At 40.4% G+C, this 17,604-nt stretch overlaps 1 protein-coding gene across 6 annotated transcripts; it reads right to left on the bottom strand.

Moving 5' to 3' along the window:
• Positions 1-229: 229 nt before the first annotated feature.
• On the bottom strand, positions 230-16,482 carry stx3b (syntaxin 3b). Of its 6 annotated transcripts, none has more exons than XM_085296030.1 (11): positions 16,084-16,482; positions 8,928-9,002; positions 8,694-8,793; positions 8,501-8,575; positions 8,288-8,358; positions 7,623-7,731; positions 7,454-7,527; positions 6,703-6,837; positions 5,414-5,524; positions 946-1,039; positions 230-837 (listed from the first exon to the last, which is right to left on the bottom strand). In XM_085296030.1, the coding sequence occupies exons 1-10, from the start codon at positions 16,111-16,113 to the stop codon at positions 962-964; spliced, it is 858 nt and encodes a 285-aa protein (XP_085152156.1). In that variant the 5' UTR covers positions 16,114-16,482; the 3' UTR covers positions 230-837; positions 946-961. The 6 variants fall into 6 exon arrangements, 5 of the variants coding, with proteins under 5 accessions (XP_085152156.1, XP_085152135.1, XP_085152128.1 ...); XM_085296009.1 differs by lacking the exons at positions 230-837; positions 946-1,039; positions 5,414-5,524 and adding exons at positions 1,421-3,315; positions 3,620-3,739; positions 5,815-5,925; XM_085296002.1 differs by lacking the exons at positions 230-837; positions 946-1,039; positions 5,414-5,524 and adding exons at positions 1,421-3,739; positions 5,815-5,925.
• Between the last annotated feature and the right edge of the window lie 1,122 nt (positions 16,483-17,604).

Here is a 17,604-nt window from a genome sequence, read left to right as displayed (position 1 = left end):
GGGCTTGCAGCTGGTTAGGAAGAACAGCGAGATGGGGATGAAACGAGGTCAGGAAGGGTCTTCATCCGCGGATGCAAAGTCGTGCTTATATCAGCTGCTGCATTTACGTCTTTGACATAGGAAAATAGCTCCACACGGCCGATTCTATGCAAGTCAGGGTCATCGGGATCCCTCCACGCAAAGAGGCGATCAGCTGAGCCTCATGCAAGAAGCGAGCCGCACACAGCACTTGATGTAACGCACAGAAATTTTATTACATAACAGGCTTTACAGAGACAACACAGCCAGTGAGCGACTGACAGCCGCTGTTACGGAAAACACCATCAGACAGATCTCACACACAAAGTCACGCACATTTTTAATCATAATTATGACAAACAGGCCAGAAAATACCACTAAACTGGACACTTTGGAACAGATCATTTTGGAGCCGAGACAGTAAAATAATTAAATATGTATATTAAAAAAAATAAAGAAAAGAAAATGATTAAAATGTGTTCTTCCAAAGTTTTATTTTATCCTGAAAAAGATAATTTCTCTAAATATGGGGTTTTCCCTTGATGCACCACCAGGAGGCGGTAGAGTATATGATTACAAATCACGAGTCAAGTCACCTGGCTGTGAACAGTCAGGCTGAGACATCGACACACAATACATTTCAAACACTTCATATAGCAAGAAAATTGTTTACATTTCAATTAATAATAAAAGAGAAAGTGAATGGGAGGGATGTGATTTTTTGTTTTTAAATACTTTATTGTATATAAATAGGGGGGGGGGGGGGGTATGAAGGAGCATCAGGGGAATATTCCTAATTTTTGGAGAAATCCTTCGTGCCTACAAACACCACACAGAGACAAAAGAAATGCAGTCTTTAAGCATTCAGAGAGTCCGCATAAACAATAGCACTGAAAGGCTGATGCAGGTGTTTTTTTTGTCTTTTACCTGTGTAAAACGGTTTTTATGAGAAGAAGCTGTAGAGATAGGAGAACCCAACGATCCCAATGATGGCACAGCACAATGTAATCATCATCTTTTTCTGGAGACGCAATCAGAAACACACAGTCAGACGATAAAGAGAGGAATCAGGCTTTACTTTGCGAGCCGACGCAATTATCAACATTGATCGACACTGGTTTGAGGAAACAATTGAGCAAAAGCAGAACAAAGGGTTATAGAGGTTTGTGTGTAACTGTGTGTGTAAAGAGACAGGAAAGGTGAAACGACTTACCCCCTTTTTTGACACGTGTGCACCAGTCTTTAAAAGCTGTACTTTGCAACACTGTGGTTAACATGCTGACAGCAGCTACTACACTCCAATAAAACACACACACCACTTTGCAACAAGCAGTCATCAGAATGTAAAATTCAGTTACATAATTCCATTTCTGCAAGTCAAACACGACAAATAAACACTGGGTAATTTAACACATAAAATCTTTAATTTCTGATAAAATCATTGACATTTACACAGGTAAAAAAAAAAGCTTCAATTTTCTCTTATGTTCCAGTCTGCGCCAACGGCTCAAATAAAATGGATTGTGCCCCTAAATGATGATGATGCTGCGGGATTCTCATTTTCAAATGCTTCATACAAAACCACAGTTTAAAATTTAATTCATGCTTAAATTACAACATTGTTTTACTGAAATCGGCCTACTCCCTTATGTCAGGGCTTCTCCTCATGACTGGTTGGTACTGATTTTATGTACGGCTGGAATCATGTGCTTTAATTACCCTGTTAAAGCCACTGGATGACAACCTGTGCACTTTGGTTTGGTAAACTGTCAGTTCCAAAGATTGTCTGAAATGAAATGAATGAAATGATGATGGACAACCATTACTGAATCCAACAGGGAGGTACATGTTGCTAAAGCTAATGTGATCTAATACACAGCCCTGCAAAAATCCTGTCGTCTTTTTTTTGAAAATACAAGTTTTCTATGTACATTAAAATGACTTCTTTAAATAAAAAAAGGAGGTATAATGTTCATTTTAGTTGAAATTGTTCATTAAGACTCGATGGGCTTTTTGGAGGACGTACTTTGTGGTGCGGATGAACTGGTTACAGTAAGAGGTGTTTGTAATATTGTCCCCACCCCCCACATTCACTAATGAGGGCAGTCTAAATGTTAGACACACCTATGAAGTAAAGAGCAGCACACATACAGCCTCTGTTAAAAATGTCAAACCATTACATCCTAAGGCTGTGTAAACAAAAACTGAACATTATCACCTTCGCAAACATCAGATGTACTGCAGGACTGTGTCTAAAACTGGCAACTCAGTAGTAAAACCTAAAACATGCCTGTTAAGGCATTTCCTAGTAGTAAGACAAGACTAGCCACGGATACTTTACAGAGTGCCCATTTGTATGTGACGTCATAAGCAACATGTCTTAGAACAGTAGAATAAATACAGAAAGACTATTCTGGCACTTACGGGAAACAAACCACTAGTGTTACTACCAGACTCTCTAAAACTCCTTTGGCATTGAAATATTTCTACAGCACTTTAACAGGAGGAGTAACTGTGTCTATACATGTAAAAGCTTTGGTTTGGGTTGTGAAAAGGATCAAATTTCAGCTGCTACAAGTAAGCAAGTAATGAGCGTTCATCACACGCGCCTGTAAGTTCATGAAATGTGTTCCCATAAGTGCAATCCTTCATATTTGTTTTTTTAACAACCAGTGATAATTACACATATCTGAGCTACGCATTTGGAAATGTTAAAGTGCTGGAACTCCCCAAACCCTAACAAGAACAACAACAAAAAGAAATCCCACAGCAGTGAAAGTTCACTGGGGAGATTTTCAATCATAAAATCATATCAAGGCTCAAATAAATCAGGGGGTTTATGTGCTTCTGAAAGCTTTCAGATGACAAACGCTTCCCAGCTGATTCTTTGGCAGCAAATGTTGAACAGTGAAATGTTTAGTGACACTGAAGTGATGTTTTATTTCCCAATTCCCTTTTCGCCTTCACAGAGGTACAATAGACAATGTACCTCATATGTCAGCTTTGGTCTTGTTTCCTCATTCGCAGGAGAGCATCCTCAATTGTCCAAAAGTGAGGGAGACCTTCAGTGTGTTTTATTCGATTGAAAAGATCTGCAGGTTAAATATTCTTATACCCATATGGAGTGATCAGGATCAGTTTTTCCTTCTGCAGGCAGGCTGATGAATAATGGTGAGGATGTTGAATACACAGATGATGAGATGATGGCAGCGATCAGCCCTATAGTGTCTGGGTGAGGATGATGATGAGGATAATGAGAAGAACCACGGCACAGACCACAGCAATAATGATGATCTTCTACAGAGAGGGAGAAACATACACAGAAACAGCGTTGATGATGGGATACCTACAACTGAAAAGCACCCACAAACTTAACACCAGCAGGAACTAATTCGCCACTACAGTAACCAGAGGCAAGAGGCCCAGAACAGGAGAACAACAACACACCCAAAGTACTTCAAACAAGCACACACACCTCGAGTAAGCCCTCTGGATAGTAAGAAAACACACACTGAGCCTCAAAGGAAGTGCAAACTCCTTCCCAAAGCATGCCTAACAGACACACACCCATTATACAGCAGGTATTTGCTCAATTACTCACCCTTAGCGCTTCTCTTACTCAAATAATTCATCATCATTTCTTTAATCCCACTGACAATCCGATTGCCAGAGCCACTATGATCACCAAGATCACCACAATCACAATTATTATCACCAGTTTCTGTTGGGGACAATTAGGACATAAATTATCAGATCCAATGTCAGTGTAAAAACAGCAGGACAGCAGGTCTTTACTTGACAACAGCAGATGTATCAGATAACATCGATTACTCTTGAGGCTTATTTACCACAAAAACTCTGCACATTAGTATTGCACAAGACTGAAACAGGGTCAGGGTTGATTGTTGTTGTCCTGAAAATACAACAGTTTGCCTTTGCACACACACACACACACACATAATCTGTAACAGCCAGAAGCAAGCACACAACATCTCCAACCCTACAACACAGCAGCGGTTGTGGTTACAGCCTTCATGTGTAAACTGCACATCAACACAGTGAGGATGAAGCTGAAGAGAAAGGACAGAAAAAAAAGAAGCTCTGTGTGTGTGTGTGTGTGTGTGTGTGTGTGTGTGTGTGTGTGTGTGTGTGTGTGTGTGTGTGTGTGTGTGTGTGTTGGTGGGAGGGAGGGAGGATGCTTTTTATTCTGCTACGTGTTGCTGGGCAGGTCACAGTGGTGTTTAAAGCACAGGGTTCCACAGGCCACAGGTTGGTAACGGAGCAGGTAGAGGGGATCGGAGAGCACAAGTCACCACAGGGGGAGGTGGGAATGGTCTTCAAACAGGTTTCCCAAAAGCATCCTCTAGTGGAAGAGGAATTCCAACTATTCCCAACCTGAAAATAAAAAACAACCATGAGCAGGAGTTGCCTTCAGGACTCCTGCTTGACGATTGTCGGGTTGAGGACTGTGTGCAGGCCTCTCTAGGATCTGGATCCTTCTGAGGACAGGAAATGACACCGCACAAGAGCTTGTGACAGGTTGTTTGTTTTTAACCATCCCACACACTGATGGTATGCAATCCAATGGTAGTTAACAGAGCTGTATCATCTCCACACTAGTTAATGCTATCAGTGTGTATAAATCTAAATTAGGGGAGTTAATGTTACAGATCTTTTAAGGGCACCTGCCAGGCTGAACAGGGTAAACTGAAAGTCTAAACATGAAAAGGAAGGTTAACCAGTAGAGACTGGGAGACATCTTTACTTTGTTTTGGTTTCATTATTGCTTGAACAGCTTATTGTGGACTGTGATTACCTCTGGCACGAAATTCAGAAAAAAACCCAATAACTGCATTTAATGAGTCACTAACATGTAAATGTTGAAGGTCAAGCTTCTGTTTGAAATCAAGTCTCAGAGGTCAAAGTACCTCTGAGACTTACCTTAGCTTTTAAGAGAACAATTTTCAAAAGCCAAAAGTCGATTATTTTGTGAACAGAGTTAGCACTTTTCACTGATGATGACTTAGACTTCAAAAGTTAAGATAATTCTTTCTTGACAATATTTTTTTTGTTTAGCCTGAAGGACTTTTTACAGGGTTTACTACCCTGTACAACCTGCATTACACCTGCATGACGGTGCAGTTCTACTCAACATGAGAGAGAAGAAAGCAGACTACATTTCCATATGCCGAACATATTCTAATTCACAATCAGTCAGGCTGGAGAACGCAGTTTTTTTTGTCCCATGGTGTCAAAGTTATTCTGTTTAATTGTAATTTTTAATCTTTGTCCTGCTTGTTCAGAACTAACTAGATTTGTAAATGCAAAGTTATTAAATAAATAATTCCAGTGCTTTTGGGAAACCTGACCATTGTTTTCGATGATTATCACTCACACGGCGAGCCTCTTGCTGAAACTTTGCAGCTTTTTTAGTGTCTGCAACAGCGCGCTCCACAAAGCCCACCGACTGGTCCATGTTGCTCTCGATCCTGTCAATCATTCCACCCTGATGTAAACGGCATCAGAGGTAAAGAAACGTAGCAGTGAAATTAAACAGAAAGAGAGAGAAAAAGACAAGCACCAGCAATGCAACAGTTGTTGCGAATGGCAACGTGTGCGAGTACTGGGTGAGGAGGGTGAGAGAGACATGGTGAAGGGAGGATATGTAGGCACACTATGTGGTTTAAGTGTGGCAAACAGTGAGGAGTGCAACAGTGTACAGAAGATAAGCAGGAAAAAAAAGACAAAAGCGGCTTGGTGCTATGACTGGAAAGAAAGAAAAAAGAAAGACATTACCTTGCGTGCTTTGGTCTGATACCTTACAGCTTTTTTGGTCTGCTCCTTTGCTGCTATAATGTGGTCCACTGACTTGGATATATTCTGCTCTATGTTTTCTACCATGTCACCCTGAAAAACATGCAACATTCTGTAAGGTACTGACACTTAAGCAGAAATGAGAAGCAGATTGGGTTAAATACAGAGGAATAAATCCGGTTAGAGGGGTATTACATGTTCACTGAACAGTTAGATTGCCAACACCTGCACTGAGGATCTCAGGGGTTTGTTTTGAATTCTGACATTTAATTTTAACTTGAATCACTTTTTATAGCCTCATATAGAGATCTATAAAGAGAGATCCAGGACATCAGCCTTGGTGGAGAATTAGCTCTGCAAGCACCCTTCTAGTTCTCTTCTGTAATTCAAACTTTCAAACGTAAAACTGGAATTAAAACTGGCAGGAAAAAAAAAAAATATCCAAAACAATCTCACAGCACAACATGAAACAGGTGCATAACAACAACCCTTACCTTACAAAGCCTTTTCCTCAGACAGCATTTTGCAAGCAACAAGAAATATGTGGTTATATTTAGTTAAGAGGCTAACAGTAATGTCCCTGTACCAGCTAGTTAGACGTTTGTTGACCTTGATGATTTATTCTATTATTATTTGTATTGGTACCGTTAACGCTGAGCGATGGGATGGAGGTGACAGTGGCAGAAGAGCGCAAAGAGTAAAGGAAAGACATACAGCTGGAAAAGAGTAAACAGAGTAATGATGTGCAAAGAGTTGGATACAATGAGGGCTGAACACAAAGCCATGGAGAGGATTTAAGGATGAATTCAATGAATGAACAAGCAAATAACTAGAATCAAATGACAGGCAGGTGGATGCAGAGGACCGTACCTGGCTCTCGACCAGCATGGCGATGTCTACAAACATATCGTGCAGCTCCTTAATACTACTCTCCAGACGGACGATGTCTTTGTGTCTGGCTTCAATCTCATTCAGGGCTTGTTTGGAGATCCCCGAGTCTATAATCTGCGCAAAGGAGAGGCTTAACATTACCGAACAGCATCAGTTTAAACACAGGTGGCTAAATGAATATTTTGCATTGATTCAAATCAATGTGTATTCACTTAAAACGGCACCAAGCTAGAAAACAGTTGTTGTGATACAGCCTAAAAATCTAAAATCTATTCAAGGACACCACTACACAACAGTCCCGTCCTGCCCAGCAGTTGGATTCCTTAACAGTTAAGTGAGGTCAAAGTCTAGCCTGTTTGTTACAGGAATGTGAGACACCGTATCTGAAAATATCAAGTCAAGCTGTGCGTCCTTGTGCAAGAAATTCCTCCCTACTTGTGTATTTTTTATCAACGTGAGCTCAGAGAATCTTGGCTACATTTTCAAGTTTTTCCAGCTGCTGCGTGTAGCCAAAGCAACACAACACAATGCTCCTTATCTCAGTGTGTCATGAGCAGACTGAGTGCGAGTCAGGTCGACTCCTAAGCGCCAATAATTAGCTGACACAAGCAGTTTAAGTTTTACTGAGAAACTGACAACTCGGCTTTCACAGTTCAACCACATCATGGTGGAGTTAACGTTAAGGTACGTTAAGGAAAATGCATATACGTGCACAAACGCACACTCTTACCCCTGCAGTGAACACAGAAGCATTACCACCCTCCAACATCTCCTCTAGTTCTTCATCCGTAGTTGCTTTTCCAGCTGGAGAGGAAAGGGAAAAAGGAAAAGGAGCGGGATTAATGACAAAGGCGACAATGGAACCGTCAAATGTCTTTGTTGGCGTCGTTGTGACTCACTGATCTCGAGCTGTCTCTGAATACGTCCTTTACTCCTCTCCCGGAAATCCACCTGAGCTTCATTATACTTTGTCATCACCTCCACAAACTTCCTAGACAGCACTGCATGCTGGGAGGTAACAGAATAACAATGGAAGAGCTTATAAGTAACACTTTTAAATGATGAAAGCAGAAACCTGAAGACAAAGACGTGTATTTGTCCCGTCTTCCTCCCTTCACGCCTGATCAGTTGCGGCAGATGGCTGCCCCGCCCCAAACCTCGTTCTGCTGGAGGTTTCTTCCTGTTAAAAGGAAGTTTTTCCTTCCCACAATCGCCAAAGCACTTGCTCATAGGGTTTCATTTTATTGTTGGAGTTTTCTGTGTTTTCTCTGTACTGTTGTAGGGTCTTTACCTTACTATATGAAGCACCTTGAAGCAACTCTTGTTGATTGATTGAAATGGAATATTTTAGAAATGCTAAACATTTATTAAAGTCTTAAAGCAGAAGTATTAACAAGCACCCTCTTCTCTTAATTCTCTCTTAACCTACTTTTACCTAAACTACAACAAATAAGACCATCAGAAAAAAATCAACCTCACATACAAAGCCCAGCATGAGGGGGAAGTTTGCAAGAAAAGCGCTTTCTCAGAAGGTTACTTGAATCGTCTGAAGGAGATGATTTACCTGTGATTTACGTATCCGCGTGTCAGCCGACACCCTCTCCTGCTCTTCTGACTCCAGATTCCTCTCAATGGCTGGGAAGAAGGCAGAGTTACTTCACTTAAACAACCTTGAACTGATTAAATATAACACCACTATTCACTTGTTTACTAATCCAATAGACATACAAGTTATTCATAATGACAGGCTGTATGTAGAAATGGGAGCGGGACTCACTCTTGAGTTTGTTCCTCGCACCGTTGGCCAACTTCTTTATGTCATTGGTGATCGCCTCCAAGTCCTCCTGTGTTTCTGTGCAGGATACAGCATAGTGCAGATTTTCAGTGCTGATGCCTTTCCTGATCAATGTTGTGTTATTTTGTAACGCAAAAAAATGAAGTAAATGTCAGAGCTGGTGGTGATTTCTTACTCTGATCTGATGTGGGAGCAGACAAGATGACAGAGTAAAGCTTTTTCACTTCTGTCACATTCTCATCGATTTTCTCAATGTTGTTTCTGATTACCTCGATCTGTAACACAAGGACACACCGCAAATGGCAAACACATGCAAATCACACCATCTTAGAACACGCAGGTCCTCGTGAATGCAAGTGAAGCAAAACAATCACACTCAGTGCATACATACACCCATAGCAGCACTTACCTCAGAAAAGAACTCATCCATGAAGCCTGCGTTGTCCACAGCAATCTCCACATCATCATCATCTTGATCACACACCTATAAGAATAAACAGAAAGAGCAGGACTAAGAGCGTGAGGTGGTAGGCCCGCAGGCCCGCAGGCCCTATGTTTCTCAATAGCTTTTCATTCTTCATGTAGAACAAGCCCATCCAAAATTTTTCCTTGTCAACCTGTTGTCTTTAGGTTAAGAGCCGACTAGTTGCTGCACAATTATGCTATTAATGATTTAATCCATATTTTGGGGCATCGCCAGAAAGAAAACCAGCGCTGTTAACACTGCACTGCATTAAAGGTCCATGCAAAACCCCCTAAAATTAATTTTTAAATCCAAAACCAGCCATTTGTTTAGGACATCAGTAAAATGTTAACTATTCAAAATGCCTTACAACAACCTGCAAGAAGACAAAAGGGCTGAAACTGAGTTTATACAACTTTAATCAGAGGACTTCCTGTTTGGTGATTGTGGGCAGCATTGTCCTGCTTTCATGTTTCATGCAAAAAAACAATTTTGACCTAATTTCAGTATGGAGAGGTAGTTTAGTGCATTTTCAGCACATTATTATTAGTTACATAAATCAACAGGATAAAAGACAAAATAAATCTCTTAGCTTGTGTGTGCATGTGAAGCATGTGTCCTGAAGTAGTGACATTGGTTGAAAATGTGAGGTAGTAAGTCCTGCAGTCCACTACAAGGTACACTAAAAGTTTTGTTTTACAAGGGGTAAAAATACTGTACATTTCTGAAATCCCACCAAATCAAAGTTAAGACTCTCAACTTGAACAAACAATTTAAGCTCAAACACCAGAATCTTAATATTAGCAAAAAAGTATAATTTAACCTCCCTCAAAGCCATAAAATGTGGAAGCTGCAGTTTCTGTCATTTTGAAAAGAAAGTCCATGTGCTCTGTTAACCCAGCCGCCACACATGTAACATCAATGGAAAGCCCGGATTTCCCCTAGACTCCATAAATTGTGCTTGACATAGAGGTCTCAGACTCATGTCAACGACAGAGGACAAAAATGAACTGCTGGGTCTTGCAGAAAAATAACCTCGATATCGGTGCCTCCAACACTGTCAAACAGCACCACAGACTAGCTTGCAGATTTCCCAATCCAGATCTGGGAGGATCACATCCAGAGGATGCCCAGTAGTTGTCTGGAGTGCAAACAGGCATGTGGAGGTCATCCATGCAACTGAGCTATTTTATAACAGTTGGATCATCCTGTAGCTCTAACCCATCTAAGACTTTTCTCATGTATTACATATTACTTAAGCAATAAAGTATGTTTGCCATGATATTTGCAATTAGATAGATAAAAAGAATACATAAATAAATAATGACATAACAAACCAGCCATGGTTCAAAACCAATCTTCCATCCACTGTCTTAACTACTGATCCAGCATCCCCCTGGGGGCTCCAAACCTCTGTTTAAATAATTCAAAGCTACGTCCGAGTCCATTAAACTCTGCACTTGTTATTTTTTGTATCTCTAAAACCTTACAATAACAGCATTTAAATTAAACCTTTAACACCGGTGCAAACTTAAAAAAAAAAAAAAAAAAAAAAAAAAATTAGGTCAGCAGTGGAGGCTCCAGGAAGTTCCTGTTCCCAGCCAGAAGTTAAGTCTGGTATTCACCTATAAAAACCACACCCTGAAACTTCAACACTTTGGTCCTCGCATGGATTATAATGTGGTTAGTTGTGAGCTTTAGAGGTGCTGCTAGGGGAAGTATTTCCCATCTCAACGTCAAGCTAAGCAAACTGGCTGGAGTCTGGTGAGAAGAAGGATATCTCTATCTGTAGGGTAAATACGAAACCTCAAACAGCATTAAAGGAAGTGTATTCAAATCACACTGCTAGACGATATATTGAATTTATAAAAATAAAATAAGCAGCTGTGCTTTCTTTAAACAAAGTAGAGTCAAAACAAAACAATTAGCTTAATTTAAGTTACAACTTTACACATTTATTTTAGAGAGATTTTCTGTTTAATTTCTTTTTTCTGAAGTTTTTCTGTTTGGGTTGGAAAAGCCACCGAACACAGTTTAGACCGTGAGTCTTCATGCAAAGCTATACTAATGAAATTGCTTCCTGGTTAGCAGCTCAGCCTGACCCTAATCAGTTTACATCCAGCATTTCATCAGAATGCTTCACGCTGCTGACTATACGTGTCACAAGTGACGGGCAGTAAACACAAGTCAGCACTGATGGTTTGCTACGCACGCACCAAGCACTGGCAGTGAATATTTAACATCTAGGACCAGAGGCAGGCTCCAAGACGTCAACCCAATTTTCACTCTAAGCTGACTTTAACAAAACTGAGGCAGAGTGAACGGACATCACGGCCACGCCGTGACTGCGTTTGATAAAGCGAGAAAAGAAAAAGCAGCCCTATTTGCTTCCTCCCTTCTAATTACTTCTGCTTTTAAGTTAAATATATTCTGATCAGACACCCGATGAGCTGTTCCAGGCATTTGTCCAGAGTTTGTGCTTTGTAACAGGTGACTGTGTGACCTGCAGAGGTCCACAAATTTGGAATAAGCTTCAAAGCACTGATTTAGGTTAGTATAATAATGTATGTTGGAAATTAAAGATGTATTTGCTGTATATTATCTGAGGTTTGGGCGTTGTATGTTATGGAGAGGCCCATTTCACAAATAACAGTCTTATATATTATCATTTCGGAATTTGTATTTTAATAAATTTGTGAAACCTTTGGCTCTTCAGGTGTGCACCCAGGTCAAAGTCGAGGCTTGGAAAATGTTAAGACGTCATCGGTTTAATGCCTCTGATCTCATATTGGCTGACTCACACACAGTATTTACAATAGTAAGCTCAATAAATATTACGGTTCATTCACACTGCACCTGTCCTGTGCACCTGTTGTGCTTCTTTTCACTGTCATATTCAAACAGTAAGCATTTTCTTTTGCGGTCCTCAGTTTCTGGACAGTTTCAACATTTCCTGACATTTTACAGACAAAAATGATTAACTGAGAGAATAATCAGCAGATTCATCAGTATTGAAAGTAATCATTAACCCTTCTAGGCAGTAACATTTACTGCAACTGCACGAATGCTGACTTTTAGACTTGGCCTTTAACCTTCCAGCCTTCATCGAAAATTTGAATTGCAAATGTAGCCGAGACCATTTGCTTCAGGCTGGCGTACCTACAGCAGTAGTTGAACCGAGAGTTTCCAGGACATAGTGCTTGCTTTTGAATCTCTCAGAGAGTTATTCATCAAACGCACCACTCAGGCTCACGCACACTCTCACACTGCATTTCTGCTCTTGTGAGATAAGACCAAGCACTCACTTCCTTCCAGTGTCTCTCATTCAGCAAAAACAAGAGGAAAGGGAGTGATGTGTGCACCAAACCAAACAACCAAAGACCACAAAGACACGCACACACACACACACACACAGCTTGTAAAAACATCGTGATAATGACAGGAACAGTCAGAGGCAGTGACCTTATCCAAGTCATCAAGAAAACTTTAACAGCATTACTCAATAAACTCACTTGCTCATCTTAACACTTTACTTCACTTCAGAAGACACAAAGAAATTCTTGGATCAAACTACTACGAACCATTTCAGCTTAAAGTTTGGGAGAGGGTCAACTCTTCATGATTGGTTTGCGAGATGTCAAATATTTGGGAGGCATGTTTAGACAGGTGAACAAGGTTTATGTAACAATATCTAACACGAGCTTTAAATGGTGCTGCGAGCCAAAATCCAGCCCGACTGTTGGTGAATTAGATTTGCTCGCTTAGAAATAAAAAATAGAATAACAAAAACAAAAAGCATGGCAGCTATAATCTCATGCAGAAGATTGCATTTAAGATTTTGATGGCTGCACAGTGGGTAAAATTAGGTCAAGTGGACATCACGATTAGAAAACATCAAACACGCAGCACAGAATAGTGATAGTGGAGTTGAAACTATGTGGGCACCAGTAGAGCTACAGGACAAGATCGACCAACCAGAAAAAAGAAACAAATATAAAAACAGCAGAGGTTTTGATGATCAATAAAAAGTTAACAGCCAAGCAAAAAGAAGAAAACCACTTTGGAAAGTCATTTGTAAGGATTTGTTGTTTCTTCAGGCTAATATGAAGTTCAGTTTTTGGACAATTTGTCGATAAATAATGCAGAAAATAATCAGATAAAATCCATAATAACAAGAAATGTTAGTTACTGCTGTCTGAGCAACAGCATTTTCTGTGGGATGGTTTAAAAATGAGCTGCTACCTTTAAAAGCAGTAGCACAGGGACCTGGGGTCAGATTTACAGCAGCGTGGTGACAGAAGCCTATTTAGTCCATCAGCAGTTGTGTTGATGCAAAGCATCTGACAAGGGATTTAAAAACTCCATATGGCAATGAAGACGGCATGTTTACGCTGTTACATTTTTACCACTGGGTGTAAAGTGCTTTCAGTGACTGATAAGACTAATAAAGTGCTACGTAACTGCACTCCATTTACGATTTGTGCCGGTCAGGCTAGGAAGCAGAGCAGCACCAGAACCCCAGCTCGTCACTGAAGACACAGAACTGAAAACCAGATGAGCTTAAATGAAAGTGCATTTGAAAATACTATGAGGGAACAGAAAGGCAGAACAACAGAAAGTAACAGTCATGTTAGCCTAGCTCACAAGTGAGGTTACCAACTTCTCCTCTCAGTATTTCTCTAAAAATAGTCAAATAAAACAAGCGTAAAGTGGAGCTTGGCCAATAAGCTGCCACATGTAACAGTACAATAACTTCAGCAAATTACGATTCTACACTTCATACGGTTTATAAAAGTGCCAAGGTCTTCAGTACGTCAGGTGATGTGATAATGATGCCAGTGGCGTAAGCAAACATTGACATGAACGCGCACATACACACACACAGCCTAGATTACTGTCGGCAAGTTAAACATTAGAAAGGAAACTCAAGGAGGGAAATGAAGACAGGGGGATAAGGTGGGAAGATAAAGAAACACAGGAGTAAAGGCAGGTCGAGGTAGTCGGAAAAGACGCAAGTATTACTGGAGAAAAATTAAAAATGTCACACGGCCTGCTTATAAACACATGTCTGACCTAGTTCTGCTTACATCTGTACTTCCTTTAATGTAAAGCCAACTGTGTTGTGATAAAGATATCTGGGAGTGGGGGCAAGTGAGGAATACCACTGCTCAAACAATTTTAAAACACAGCAAATATTTGACCAGCAGTTTTAGGTAGCTATAGCAACACAACATCCCTCAACACACGCCATCATGAGTTACTGTACAACAGCAGCAGCATAACCCAATTCAGAAAAGAAGAGGCCAGTGATATGAAAATGTGGGAGATTCGCGCTGTACTGCACCATTATTGATATAGACCCACTGGCCACTTTGCTAGAACCCCATTCCTTCAGAACTGCCTTGATTTTTCATGGCATGCCAGAAACCTTCTTTTCAGTCCATCCTGACAGGATTGTATCACAATGTTGCTGCACATTTGTTGGCAGCATGTCCATGATGTGAATCTCTCGTTTCACCGCATCCCAAAGGTACTCTACTGAAGTAAGATCTAGTTGACACGGTCAACACAATACTCAGGTAAACAACGCTCCGTTGATATTAAGGAACTCAAAGTGTGTAAAGACAACACCCCCCACACCACTAAACCACTACCAGCAACCTTAACTGTTGAGACATGCAGGAAGATCCATGCTTTCATGTTGTTAATGGCAATTTCTGACCCAACTACCTGAATGTTGCAGCAGAAATCAAGACTGTTCAGATAATGAAACGTTTTCCAGTCCTCTATTGTCCAATTTTGGTGAGCCTGTGTGAACTATAACCTCAGTTTTCTATTCTTAGCTGACACGATTGACATCCAGGGTGGCTGTAGCTCAGGAGGCAGAGCAGGTCATCTGCTGATCGGAAGGTTGGTGGTTTGATCCTTGGCTCCCCCAGTCTGCATGCCGAATATCATTGAGCAAGATACTAACCACAAGTTGCTCTCCAGGGCATCCATTGGAGTACGAGTGTTGAGTATGTGTGCAGTTAGAAAGCACTTATAAGCATAGGAAAAAAGAAAAGTTGCATGTTGTATAAAGCGCTATATAGGAGTCCATTTACCATTACCATTTACATCCGGTGTGGTCTTCTGCTGCTTTAGCCCATCTGTAATAAGTGGTCATTTGAGTTACTGCTGCCTTTCCATCAGCTAAAATCAGTCTGGCCATTCTCCTCTGACCTCTGACACCAACAAGGGATTTTCGCCCAGAGAACAGCCGCTTACTGGATACATTCTCTTTTTCAGACCATTGTCTGCAAACCCTAGAGGTGGTGTTGGGGGGAAAAAATCCCAGTAGATCATTTCTGAAATACTCAGACCATCTCATCTGACACCAACAACTACACCACACTCAAAGTCCCTTAAAAAAAAAAAAGTCACCCCTCTTCTCCATTCTTCACCACCACCTGCCAACACGGCTAAATGCACTCAGTTGCTGTCATGTAATTGAGTATAGGTCAAATGTCTGATTATCTTAATTTCTAAATAAATAGTTAAACAAATTATCAAGGTGCTGGGACCAGATCCTTCATTCTTCAAGAGCTATAATAAAGTCCTCCCTTTTATCGAGCAACAGTTAATCAATACCAATGAAAACAGAGTGACTCACCTAAGTTATTTTTAGCCACGATACACCGGGATATATAAATTAAGCTCAATTTCACTGGAATTACTTGGGTAAATATGACCTGTTGAGCTGCAGTTCAGTTAATAAGAATTAACCTCTACTTCAAACCTTATACTCAGAAGTGAATGCACAAAACACGTCTTTCATCCAGCACTTCCATTCCCAATCATTATCCAAGCTGTAATGTCACTACAGCCATCACATGAGTTACATCATCATATATCTCACTATTGTTGTTTGTTTTGTTTTTTTATATATGCTATATATTTATGGTAAAGGTTTAAATCAAAGAGTGTAAAATTTTCATTTTACAAATCCTAACCTCAAACATCTTAAAATGGTCGTTTTTCTTTTTCGGAGTGTACAGAGTCAATATTGATGAGTAAAAGGAGACACTTTCAGAAAACTCAACGTTTCCTAAACACTACCTACCGCTTTAAGCTGCTCCAATCGGTCCTTCATTTTTAGGCGGTTAGCTTCACAGTATTAAAATAAAGAAATAAACACAATATTGTGCAAAAAGGGTTTAAAAAAAAAAAAACTAGTCCCAATCTCTCAAGTTCTCAGCCAGCTGCCAAGCTAGCTGTGCAACACAGACCCACCGCCAGTGAGGCAGAAAATTAAACTCCCCAAAAGTCTTGACAGATGTCCTGAGAAAACGACTTTTTTCTGAAAACAGGAGTCTTTCCGTCGCTTTTCCATACAATATGGCTGCTGGGTTTGAAGCCAGTGTTTTTTTCTTGCTAAATCTCCTCGCTCAGGGGATTAAAACAACAGTTGTGTGGAGCCGTATAATCTGTTTCTCCGCTGGCTACCAGTAATCATTCTAAAACGCACTTTTATGGCTAACGCATGCGCAGACAAGTCCCCCGATCGCGGTGATGAAGCCACGCCCTGAGCCACCTGCACTCGTGATGCATTCAGGTATTGTAGGAATAATAATCTAACTAACCTCCGGATTTGTTGGAAACTCTTTTAAAAATATATAATAAGGAATCAAATGTGATTATTTTTGTCTTATGAGGGAATTTAGAGAAAGATATGGAGTCACAGAAGATAAACATCCGCAGAGTCTCACAACAGCTAAACAACATGCTGTTAAATATCAAGTTGCCTGGTTGAACCAGTATAAAGGTATGAAGGTAATAACGGAAGTCATAGTATGTTAGTATGCCCAGAAACATACTAAGGCAACAACTCTAACATACCAATTTCCACTATACTTTGGGGCTTTCTGTGATATTATTGGTTAATTAGCATGATGTCATTAGTTTCACTGGTATGTAGTAATAAGTAAAAGTCCATCCCTCTTCTTCCACTTATCCAATCCAGAGCAGTGGGAGGGCCGGACTCCTTGTACACCTTGGAGAGGCTGCCAATCTACTGCAGAAGTAATGCAGAGAGACAGACAACAGCAAGTTTTAGGATCACCAGTTAACCTAGAGTACCTAGACAGAACATGCAACTCCAGACAGAAAGGCCCCAGACTGGGTTTGAACCATGATCTTTGTTCTGTGAGACAAAGGGTTTGTTTTTCTACTGCTGGAGGAAATAAAGTCAAATGATCAGCAACGAGATCATCGATCCAGAGGGAAACATGAATACCTGACACAAATGTCATTGCACAAGTTGTTCTAATGTTGTGCCACAAATGTGAAGACCACTGTATTGCTGAAGTCACTGGCAATGTTTTACAATAAGTGATCATAACTTCACCGTCTTTCTACCATGAATGTCTGAACCAAAAGTCATCACAATTAATCTATAGTTTAAGAGAGTTTCAGTCAAGAGCAAAGTACTCAACTTAAATTAAAACCAATTAGAATGTGTTTACATCTATTAATCAGGTCTATCTTTGCTGTGTCTTTTCTTTTTTATTTCAGCACATGGATCATATTGCCATGCCAGTATGTTTACACCTCAAGGTCATAGTTCAAAGAGTTATGAGAGTTA

This window comes from Mchenga conophoros, linkage group LG2 (genome assembly GCF_057382185.1).
Source record: "Mchenga conophoros isolate Kocher_MC1m ecotype Shallow Benthic linkage group LG2, M_conophoros_male_GT1.1, whole genome shotgun sequence".
Taxonomy (NCBI): Eukaryota; Metazoa; Chordata; class Actinopteri; order Cichliformes; family Cichlidae; genus Mchenga; species Mchenga conophoros.
Note: the sequence above shows the minus strand (reverse complement) of the source record. Positions and strands in the feature narration are given on the sequence as shown.

Coding starts and splice junctions, on each gene's coding strand:
- stx3b (XM_085296002.1), bottom strand. CDS start 16,113: ATGAAGGACCGATTGGAGCAGCTTAAAGCG. Junction 8,576..8,693: donor TGCTCCCACATCAGATCAGA/GTAAGAAATCAC, acceptor TATCCTGCACAG/AAACACAGGAGGACTTGGAG. Junction 3,740..5,814: donor ATCAGACCAAAGCACGCAAG/GTAATGTCTTTC, acceptor TGTCCCCAACAG/AAACTGGTGATAATAATTGT.